The sequence below is a fragment of the Hyla sarda genome, chromosome 3, assembly GCF_029499605.1.
Source record: "Hyla sarda isolate aHylSar1 chromosome 3, aHylSar1.hap1, whole genome shotgun sequence".
In the NCBI taxonomy this organism is placed as follows: domain Eukaryota; kingdom Metazoa; phylum Chordata; class Amphibia; order Anura; family Hylidae; genus Hyla; species Hyla sarda.
The window spans coordinates 30,378,313-30,390,538 of NC_079191.1; the positions used below are offsets into that span (position 1 = coordinate 30,378,313).

Genomic DNA, 12,226 nt, shown 5'->3' on the forward strand with positions numbered 1-12,226 from the left:
TCGGTACCATTTTTGTTTTGATCAGACTTTTTGATCACTTTTTATTCATTTTTATGGTATAAAAAGTGACCAAAAAGACGCTTTTTTGGACTTTGGAATTTTTTTACGCGTATGCCATTGACCTTGCGGTTTAATCAACAATATATTGTTATAGTTCGGACATTTCCGCACGCGGCGATTCCACATATGTTTATTTTTATTTACACTGTTTTATTTTTTTTATGGGAAAAGGGGGGTATTAGGGAAGGGGTTAAAGGACCTTTATTAACACTTTTTTTGTAACTTTTTTTTTTTGCAGTGTTATAGCTCCCATAGGGACCTATAACACTGCACACACTGATCTCTCATCCTGATCACTGGCGTGTATTAACACGCCTGTGATCAGTGTTATCGGCGCTTGACTACTCCTGCCTAGATCTCAGGCACGGAGCAGTCATTCGTTGATCGGACACCGAGGAGGCAGGTAAGGGCCCTCCCGATGTCCTGTAAGCTGTTGGGGATGCCGCGATTTCACTGCGGCGGTCCCGAACAGCCCGACTGAGCAGCCGGGTTACTTTCACTTTCATTTCAGACGCGGCGGTCAGCTTTGATCGCCGCGTCTGAAGGGTTAATACAGGGCATCACCGCGATCGGTGATGTCCTGTATTAGCCACGGGTCCCGGCCGTTGATAGCCGCCGGGACCGACCCGATATGACGTGGGGACACCGCGTGACCCCGCGGCATATTGCGATAGCCGGCAGAGGACGTACATATACGTCCTTCGTCGTTAAGGGGTTAAGCACAAGGAAAGGCAAATCATTAAGCTAGACATTCCTAGAGGTTTCCTCCACTGGGTTTTTTCCCTATCCTGAGTGCTGAAGGATGACTGTTCATGAGTTGGAGTTAGTCCTTTCTTTATTAACTGGTTTGTAATAATTAGAGACTTATGATTTCTAAAGCCATAATGTTATGGTTAGAAAATCAGGTAAATTTGCTTAATTAAAATTAATTAAAATGGGCATTTAACTTATAGAAGCTTAAAGGGGTACTCCGCTGGGAAAAAATTCAAATCAACTGGTGCTAGAAAGATAAACAGATTTGTAAATTACTTCTATTAAGATATCTTAATCCTTCGAGCACCTATCAGCTGCTGTATACTACAGAGGAAGTTGTATAGTTATTTTCTGTCTGACCACAGTGCTCTCTGCTGACACCTCTGTCCATGTCAGGAACTGTCCAGAGTAGGAGCAAATCCCCATAGCAAACCTCTTCTGCTCTGGACAGTTCCTGACATGGACAGAGGTGTCAGCAGAGAGCACTGTGGTCAGACAGAAAAGAACTACACAACTTCCTGTGGAGCATACAGCAGCTGATAAGTACTGGAAGGATTAAGATTTTTGAATAGAAGTGTTTTACAAACATGTTTACCTTTCTAGCACCAGTTGATTTGAAAAAAAGTCTTCCAGTGGAGTACCCCTTTAATGGTGGTGAAAAGGATCAACTTGAGGGATGGGGTAAATGTAACATTATCAAAGGGAGATTGGCTTTGGCAGAATGAAAAGTCAGGGTGTGTTGCTCCTCTCTTCAAGTCTGGTTGGTTTCTGGATGCCAGGAAAATGGGGAATCTTAAAACACCAAAATATATGCCAAAATACCAAAATATATCTACCTAGCATTTCACCAGATTCCTATGGCGATTGTTGTAGTAATGAGGTTCTATACTATTTAACACCCAAGAAAATAATGTTCTGTGAATGTATGTGGACCATACGTGTGCTGTGCTTTGGATCCCTTGTGAGTTGGTGCCTATCCCATAGCTAGAAGACATATGCAAGACCCTCTGGAGACTACGACCTGTATTAGGATATATATTCTGTCTATAGCATTCTGCCTATATACAGTGAATGAAAATGATTAACTAAGTGTAAGTAAGTATATAGAAGAGGTGTACTGTATTATAACACTTTTTATTTATGGATCCAAGATAACAAGAGATGTGCAGTAGGGAATTATTATGTGCCTGATTTACTCATACATTAGTATATAAAGGTTCACTAGCCCTATTCTTTGGCTCAGGTATGACAAGCTCCGTTGAACCTAATAAAAGCATTTCTGATACCATCTAACAATGAAAATGAGTGTAGTTAAATGTGTTGCTTTTCTTCTATGGCAGCCCTGTTGTGTCACATTTTTTTTCTATTAGAGGTTTATGAAGCAAAATTAAATATCTCTATGAATTATTTAATCAGCTTTTTACACAAAACATTGACAACAATATGTCCGCCATCTACCGTAAGTATTTTCTCTTCTTTCCTGTGCTGCAATTAAATACGAGATCAGAAAGAATTATTTTAAGACTAAAACTATTTCCACTACTAGAAAAAAATTAATGATAGCATTATGGTTGTATTTTGCAGAGGCATATAACATTTAACAGCACACCATGTGGTTAGGCATGGTATTGCAGGAAAGCTTTATTATTGATTTGTCATAAAACTTTACCACCCATATGATGCTTGAACTTTAGGACGATGTCATACTTCTTGCTTCAAGCATCTGAATTTCATACAGTAGATGTAACCAAACATTTCAAGTTATTGCAATATCTAATTATGACATTGTGGGAACATTTTAATCCCATTCCCCCCACAAATCAAAATAATAATCTAAACATATCATATACAGATTAGAGGGAACAAATATATTGATGGAATATTAATTTTAGTGCATTTTACTATTAGTTATTAATTTAGCAAGCATATTGGATATTGTCCAATACAAAGACAATAGGCTATAGAGTGTTTTTATGGTGTCTGGAGAAGAATGATGGTTTTACATTGCGCCCATCATATGTATATACAACCATGTAATTTATGGTGAGTCTGAGTCATCTCTGGCCTCTTCAACTTCCCAAATGGGGTATACCCTTGATGAGATAAACCCAAAAAGATCTAGTCAAATACTAAATGTGGTTTATACACAATTAACTTTGTGTCGACAGTGGACGTGCATAGCCTTGGTGGTCTACTAACAAAATCCATGATGTTGTAGAGGATCTCTCCTGTGTGGTGTAGTATGTAAGGTTTGATAAAAGCCATACATTTATTTATAATTTCTTTAACAATGTTCCATTGATATTGGACTATTATCATTTAATTGATCATAAAGTGTTGACAGAATTCATTGCATAATAATCTAACAACACAAGAGCCGGGATTATATTTCTGGATGCTTTCTTCCTCTTGTATCTTCATTATGAAACTAAAATAGAAGAAAAAAGAATAGATTTAGGTTGTATACAATAGCACCAGATAGTGGTAACTGCCGGCAAAAATAAAAGCTGCAGATGTGAGGTTACTCACCAGTGTGATCTATGTCAAATAGAGTGGAGTGAGCACTTATATTTCTGTAACTACCACTCATTATAAATAATAGAAGGTGACTATGTATATGTGACATCACCCTACTACAAACAGTTAAAACTTGATCTTTTTTCTTGGGACTGGTAAGCATTAAAGCAGATCCTCCTCTCTTTTACACACACACACACACATATATATATATATATATATATATATATATATATATATATATATATCTAGAAAAAGAATAAGTCAGCCAGCACTTTAGTTGATACCAAACTATTATATGGACCTGGCCTACAGGCTGCACGCTACTAGGCTAGATATATAGCAACAGAAGAATGCAGCAGCACACTGCCAGCACAAAGATATAGATGAAACATGAATATGCAGTTAAAACATGGAGAGCTATACAGCTATGGTGTAATAGATGCAAATGTGAAACTATGAAATAGTGAGGCACTTGGCTCGCAAATTTGTCTCCGCCGGCGGTCAAATAGCTTGGACCGTCCCACCGCGATAAGGTGGCCTCATTGGGACGGACCCTACACTGTGAATATGCCTCTGTGTGAACAGTTCAGTAAGCATGGCAGGGTCTGGAACATCCAAGACACCTTATATACACACCTGATAGAGGTGGGTGGGGTGCAAGGCCAACATGGAGGTAGCCACTCCCCTGTATGTGCAATACAGACAAAGAATAAGTCAGCCAGCACTTTAGTTGATACCAAACTATTAGATGGACCTGGCCTACAGGTGCACGCTACTAGGCTAGATATACAGCAACAGAAGAATGCAGCAGCACACTGCCAGCACAAAGATATAGGTGAAACATGAATATGCAGTTAAAACATGGAGAGCTATACAGCTATGGTGTAATAGTGGCTACCTCCATGTTGGCCTTGCACCCCACCCACCTCTATCAGGTGTGTATATAAGGTGTCTTGGATATTCCAGATCCTGCCATGCTTACTGAACTGTTCACACAGTGTAAGGTCCGTCCCAATGAGGCCACCTTATCGCGGTGGGACGGTCCAAGTTATTTGACCGCCGGCGGAGACAAATTTGCGAGCTAAGTGCCTCACTATTTCATAGTTTCACATTTGCATCTATTACACCATAGCTGTATAGCTCTCCATGTTTTAACTGCATATTCATGTTTCACCTATATCTTTGTGCTGGCAGTGTGCTGCTGCATTCTTCTGTTGCTATATATATATAGATATATACAGTGGGGCAAAAAATATAAACAGTGGGGCAAAAGTATTTTGTCACCCACCAACTGTGCAAGTTCTCCCACTTAAAAAGATGAGAGGCTGTAATATTCATCATAGCTATACCTCAACTATGAGAGACATAATGAGAAAAAAATCCATCAAATCACATTGTCTGATTTTTAAAGAATTTATTTGCAAATTATGGTGGAAAATAAGTATTTGGTCAATAAAAAAAGTTAATCTCAATACTTTGTTATATGGCAATAATAGAGGTCAAACATTTTCTGTAAGTCTTCACAAGGTTTCTACACACTGTTGCTGGTATGTTGTCTCATTCTTCCATGCAGATCTCCTCTAGAGCAGTGATGTTTTGGGGCAGTCGCTGGGCAACATGGACTTTCAATTCCCTCCAAAGGTTTTCTATGGGATTGAGATCTGGAGACTGGCTAGGCCACTCCAGGACCTTGAAATGCTTCTTACGAAGCCACTCCTTTGTTGCCCAGGCGGTGTGTTTGGGATCATTGTCATGCTGAAAGACCTAGCCACGTTTCATTTTCAATGCCCTTGTTGATGAAAGGAGGTTTTTACATGTTCAAACACATGCCATTAATACAGGTAATGAGTGGAGGACAGAGGAGATTCTTAAAGAAGAAGTTACAGGTCTGTGAGAGCCAGAAATCTTGCTTGTTTGTAGGTGACCAAATACTTATTTTCCACCATAATTTGCAAATAAATTCTTTAACCCCTTCCCGCTATAGGACAAATGCATACGTCCCAGCACCCAACACGTTCGCGCACTGGGACATATGCATACATTCTAGAGATCTCTGGCACTGCTGCGGGCAGTGCAGGATATTGGCGGCGGGACCTGGCTGTCAATCACAGCCGGAGTCCCGCCGCAGCTGCCAGAGCCGCGATCGCGCTGGTCCCGGCAGTAGTAACCCCGTAGATGCCGTGATCAATCCTGATTACGGCATCTATGGTGTTGACAGGGGGTTGCTATGGCAGCAGGAGGTCAGATCATGACCTCCTGTCTGCCTGCTACAGAAGCCTGTGAGATTCAGCCACAGGCTGGATCGCTCAGGCTGTACAGTGTGCAGCTGATCAGGTCATACTGTGATGCAGTACAAATGTATTGCAGCATAGTATAACCTGTAAAAAATGTAAAAAATAAAATAAAAAGTTCTTCAATAAAAGTATAAAAAAATGCCCCTTTCCCAATTAAAGCCCTGTATTATCACCAAAAAAGATCAAAAACACAAATCATAAACATAATAGGTATTGCCACGTCCGTAGTGATGTGTATTATAAAACTATAATGTAAATTATCACAAAAAATGCTGCATGTGTCAACAAAAATGCAGCCATTATATAAGGTACAATATGTCACACACAAAAAAAAAAAAATTCTGAATCACTCCGAAAAGCATTCTAAAGTTATTACCATTCAAACAACTACATGTCAAATAATAATAAAAAAAAAAGATCCTGGCCATTAAGGTAAAAAATGGGTCCTTCCTTAAAAATCAGACAATGTGATTTAATGGATTTTTTTTTCTCATTCTGTCTCTCATAGTTGAGGCATATCTATAATGAAAATTACAGCCTCTCTCATCTTTTTAAGTGAGAAAACTTGCACAATTGGTGGCTGACTAAATAATGCTTTGACCCACTGTGTGTGTATATATCACAAATACACATAATATGACTCAGATAAAAGAGGGGGCAAAAACATAAAGGACTGTTTAGAATAGTTTTTGGTTTTCATCTTGAAAGTGGTTCTTCTCATTATACTAAATATGTTCTTTTGTCATAGGGTTGCACATGAATGTAGTTGTCTTAAAGAAATAGTTAAGGGGTATTTCCATCTACTCCCATTATTGGAGTGGTCAGACCCCAACAACCTGCTTGTTCTATTGCACACAGAGCAGTCAAGGGGAATAGTTTATATTTTCTAGTTGTCATTAACAGAAAATGTAATACCATGTTCTTACCACAAAGTCCATTGTCACAACCCCCGTTACATTGTGAGCACCTTCGGCCTAATTTGTATGGTGTATTCCTATTCTCCCAGTCATTACCTCTAAGGAAAATACAAGAGTCTTATGTAAAAATGTGCATTACCATAACATATTCATTAACACATAAAGAAAAGTAACAACTGCATGAACAACTATTGTCCTGTGTGGTGTAGTATAGAGGATCTCTCCTGTGTGGTGTAGTATAAAGGATCTCTCCTGTGTGGTGTAGTATAGAGGATCTGTCCTGTGTGGTGTAGTATAGAGGATCTCTCCTGTGTGGTGTAGTATAAAGGATCTCTCCTGTGTGGTGTAGTATAGAGGCTCTCTCCTGTGTGGTGTAGTATAGAGGATCTGTCCTGTGTGGTGTAATATAGAGGATCTCTCCTGTGTGGTGTAGTATAGAGGATCTGTCCTGTGTGGTGTAGTATAGAGGATCTGTCCTGTGGGGTGTAGTATAGAGGATCTCTCCTGTGTAGTGTAGTATAGAGGTTCTCTCCTGTGTGGTGTAGTATAGAGGATCTCTCCTGTGTAGTGTAGTATAGAGGATCTCTCCTGTGTGGTGTAGTATAGTGGATCTCTCCTGTGTGGTGTAGTATAGAGGATCTGTCCTGTGTGGTGTAGTATAGAGGATCTGTCCTGTGTGGTGTAGTATAGAGGATCTCTCCTGTGTGGTGTAGTATAGAGGATCTCTCCTGTGTGGTGTAGTATAGAGGATCTGTCCTGTGTGGTGCAGTATAGAGGATCTCTCCTGAGTGGTGTAGTATAGAGGATCTCTCCTGTGTGGTGTAGTATAGAGGATCTCTCCTGTGTGGTGTAGTATAGAGGATCTCTCCTGTGTGGTGTAGTATAGAGGATCTGTCCTGTGTGGTGTAGTATAGAGGATCTCTCCTGTGTGGTGTAGTATAGAGGATCTGTCCTGTGTGGTGTAATATAGAGGATCTCTCCTGTGTGGTGTAGTATAGAGGATCTGTCCTGTGTGGTGTAGTATAGAGGATCTGTCCTGTGTGGTGTAGTATAGAGGATCTCTCCTGTGTGGTGTTGTATAGAGGATCTCTCCTGTGTGGTGTAGTATAGAGGATCTCTCCTGTGTGGTGTAGTATAGAGGATCTCTCCTGTGTGGTGTAGTATAGAGGATCTGTCTTGTGTGGTGTAGTATAGAGGATCTGTCCTGTGTGGTATAGTATAGAGGATCTCTCCTGTGTGGTGTAGTATAGAGGATCTGTCTTGTGTGGTGTAGTATAGAGGATCTCTCCTGTGTGGTGTAGTATAGAGGATCTCTCCTGTGTGGTGTAGTATAGCGGATCTCTCCTGTGTGGTGTAGTATATAGGACCATTTGTAACAGTGCACTGTCCCCTATTGTGTTTACCGCTTTACAGAGTTTACTATCATCTGAATCTACTATTCAACCCCTCTACAAGGTCATTAATAAATATATTAAATAGAACAGGACCCAAGACTGACCCCTGTGGTCCCCACTAGTAACAGTCACCCAATCAGAATAAGTACCATTTATAACCACCCTCTGTTTCCTATCGCTGAGCCAGTTACTTACCCACTTACACACATTCTCACCCAGCCCGTTCTTTCTCATTTTATGCACCAATCTTTTATGAGGCACCGTATCAAATACTTTGGAAAAATCCAGATATACGGCATCCAGCGATTCCCCTCTGGTCCAGTCTGGAGCTCACCTCCTCGTAGAAGCTGATCAGGTTAGTTTGACAGGACCAATCCCTCATAAAGCCATGCTGATATGGAGTCATACTTTTATTTTTATCAAAGTAGTCCAAAATAGCATCTCTTAGAAAACCCTCTAACAACTTACATACAACGGAGGTTAAACTAACAGGTCTGTAATTTCCAGGGTCACCTTTTGTCCCCTTTTTAAATATTGGCACCACATTTGCCATGTGCCAGCCCTGGGGAACAGTCCCTGTTACTATAGAGTCCCTGAATATTAAAAATAGAGGTCTGTCTATTACAATACTTAATTCCTTTAGAATTCGGGAGTGAATGCCATCTGGACCTGGTGATTTGTCTATTTTGATTTTTTGTAGGTGACCTGTACTTCTTCCTGGGTTAGACAGGTGACCTGTACTGGGGAGTTTACCTTATCTCGCTGTATTTCACCTGGCATTTCATTTTCCTCGGTGAATACAGTGGAGAAGAATTTGTTAAGTATATTTGCTTTTTGCTGATCCCCGTTTATTTCATCCTCATAATTTTTTAAAGGGCCTACACATTCATTTTTTACCTTTTTGCTATTTATATTAAAGAACATTTTGGGGTTAGTTTTACTCTCTTTGGCAATAAGTCTTTTGTCTCTATTTTTGTGGCTTTTATCTGTTTTTTTTACATATTTTACATTTTTCTCTATAGCTTTTTAATGCTTCTTCACTGTCGTCCAGTTTTAGTAGTTTAAATGCTTTATTTTTGTCGTTTATTGCCCCCTTAACATTTTTAATCATCCATATTGGTTTTCTTTTATTTCTGACCCTTTTATTCCCATAAGGTATATACGTCATACAGTGAGAATTTAAGATATTGTTAAAAGTCTCCCATTTAGTGTCAGTGTTCTTGTTTTTGAGGACATTATCCCATTTTATATTGTTAAGGGCTTCTCTGAGTTGATCAAACTTTGCCTTCCTAAAGTTCATTGTTTTTGTGGCCCCTCGAGAGATTCCCTTATTGAAGAACAAGTTATAATGTATTATATTATGATCACTATTTCCTAGGTGTCCTTCTACTTAGACATTAGTTACTCTATCAAATCTGTTGGTTAATATTAATTCTAGTAGGGCGCCCCCTCTGGTCGGGTTCTGCACCATTTGGGACAGATAATTGTCTTTAGTTATAGTCAGAAACCTGTTTCCTTTATGAGATTCACAGGTCTCAGTCTCCCAATTTATATCAGGATAGTTATAGTCCCCCATTATTATCACCTCATTCTGATTTTCTGTTTTTTTTATTTGCCTCAGTAATTGATCTTCTGGCTCTTCCATTATGTTTGGTGGCTTATAACAAACCCCTATCAGAATTTTTTTGATTTGTATCTCCATATATTTCTACCCATAATGTCTCCACATTATCGTTTCCCTCCCATATATCCTCCCGCAGTGCGGCCTTCAGACTTGATTTCACATAAAGAAAAACTCCTCCCCCTTTGCGTTTTGTCCGATCCTTCATGAATAGACTATAACCCTGTATGTTGTCCGCCCAGTCACAGCTATCATTCCACCAAGTCTCTGTTATACCCACTATGTCATAATCCTACTCAGACATCAACCACTCCAGTTCCTCTGTTTTATTGGTCAGACTTCTGGCATTAGTCATCATGCAATACAATGGTGTATGATTTTTCTTCCTATGAAGCCTATTCCTATTAACTATTTTAACCCCTCCCCCGCTCCACCCCCAGGTATATTACTAAGTCCCCCCTCTATATCTACACTATCTTCCCCCTCTACAGTGTAGGTTCCCTCCCCCAGTCCCTAGTTTAAACACTCCTCCACCCTTCTAGCCATCTTCTCCCCAAGCACAGCTGCACCCTCCCCATTGAGGTGCAGCCCGTCCCTACGGTAGAGCCGGTATCCGACAGCAAAGTCGGCCCAGTTCTCCATGAACCCAAACCCCTCCTTCCTACACCAGCTTCTTAGCCACTTGTTTACCTCCCTGATCTCCCGCTGCCTCTCTGGTTTGGATCGTGGTACATGTAATATTTCAGAAAATATTACCTTGGAGGTCCTTGCCTTAAGCTTGCAGCCTATGTCCCTGAAATAATTTTTAAGGACACTCCACCTACCTCTTACTTTGTCATTGGTGCCAATATGTACCATGACTGCTGGGTCCTCTCCAGCCCCACCCAGCAACCTGTCAACCCGATCCGCGATGTGCCGAACTCGAGCGCCAGGAAGACAACACACTGTTCGGCAATCCCGGTCTTTGTGTCCCCCTAATAATTGAGTCCCCCACTACCAGTACTTGTCTGGCCTACCCTGCACTCCTCCCTCCCTCCTTACTGGAGCAGACACCACCCTGGCGGTAAGAGGCAGTATCCTGCTGCAGTACCGCTAGCTCTGAAATGGCATCCCCCTCATCTGCCAACCGAGCAAACTTTTTGGGGTGTGCCAGTTCAGGACTAGCCTCCCTGACACTTTTGCCTCTACCCCGTTTTCTAACTGTAACCCAGCTAGCTGCCTGACTGTCCTTCACCTCCGTCCCACTATCCTCCCCCACCTCTACCCCATAGAGTACCTGCTCAGTGAGCAGGAGACTCCTCTCCAAGGTGTCAATGCGTCTCAGTGTTGCCAGTTGCTCCTCTAGATCCAGGATCTGGGCTTCCAAATGAGCAACTCGCACACATCTCGCACAACAATATGCACCCTTAAACTGCTGTTCAAGGATTGCATACATTGCGCAAGATGTGCACTGGACTGCATTTTCCAATATGGAGGCCATACTAAATTTGGGGATTGCAAGTATTAACAGAAAAAAAATCTAATATTTCAATTAAACTCCCTGAATTTAAAATCCCTTAAATTTTAAGTCCCCTCACTTTTATACTTACTCACTTGTCTATGTCACACTCTTGTATACAGACACACAATCACATGCTCAGACAATCGCTAGATTGTTTACCAAACAGCACCTCTGTGTCTTCACAGCCTGAAAGTGAATGCAAGGGCTAGCAGGCTGAAAACAGCTGCAATTAATCCCGCTGCTAATTAGTTAACTTCTCCACCCATTCTCCACCTGCAGTCCCCTCCAGACAGAAAAAAAAGAGAGAAAGAAAAAAAAACAGAAGCTCTAAATGCTCAGTCACAATACTTCTTACAGTATTCCATTAAATTTTAAGTCCCCTAACTTTTATACTTACTCACTTGTATATGTCACACTCTTGTATACAGACACACAATCACATGCTCAGACAATCACTAGATATACATGGTTTTATAGTTACCAAACAGCACCTCTGTCTCTTAACAGCCTGGAAGTAAATGCAAGGGACATCGCATCGCATTATAGGGACATGATGGTCCCTATAAGCTCCGCTGGTCCCTATCAGCTCCGCTGAGCTGCCGGCATCATTTTACTGTCATTGTAGATGCCGCTATCAACTTTGATTCTGGCATCTAAAGGGTTAATGCCTGGCATCGGCCCAATTGGCAGTGCCGGCATTAACCCTGGGTCCTGACTACTGATAGCAGTTGGGACCCACCAGGTCTGAAGCATACTCAGCTCATGAGCACCCTTCAAACAACGGTAGTGGGACCAGGGCATACAGGTATGCCCTACATCCTTAAGTACCAGGACATAAGGGCATACTCATACGCCCTGCATCCTGAACGGGTTAATAAGAGAAATAAAAGAATGTAAATATGCTTTGAAGGCATTCCAGACAAAGGGGTTTTTTATGGCAGATGTTCCTAGAAAAAGATTCTTTACTGATCCAGAAACTTATCCTATTGCTCCATTAGGGTAATCAAAAAGTCAAGGTATTTCAACCTGGAGTGTGGTAAAACTGTTCTCTAATATTATGATGGTAACAGCACCACCTTATGTGCCATCCCATTTCAGGGAAGTAGAAATACGTAGAGACAAATATGTGGACTATATACAGTTGTATTTGGCAGGTTCTGGGAATT

The 12,226-nt window shown here is 40.9% G+C and overlaps 1 protein-coding gene across 2 annotated transcripts in view; it reads right to left on the reverse strand.

The window, feature by feature from the left end:
* Positions 1-2,284: 2,284 nt before the first annotated feature.
* The window catches only part of LOC130361241 (cysteine-rich secretory protein 2-like), a 36,536-nt gene continuing 26,594 nt past the window's right edge, over positions 2,285-12,226 (reverse strand). The window contains exons 7-8 of one of the 2 annotated variants that reach the window (XM_056564000.1): positions 6,554-6,642; positions 2,285-3,241 (exon numbers count right to left, since the gene is read on the reverse strand). In XM_056564000.1, the coding sequence (XP_056419975.1) occupies positions 3,234-3,241; positions 6,554-6,642 (97 nt within the window). In that variant the 3' untranslated portion in view covers positions 2,285-3,233. The remainder of the gene's footprint in view (positions 3,242-6,553; positions 6,643-12,226) is intronic. The other variant, XM_056564001.1, reaches the window with a different exon arrangement.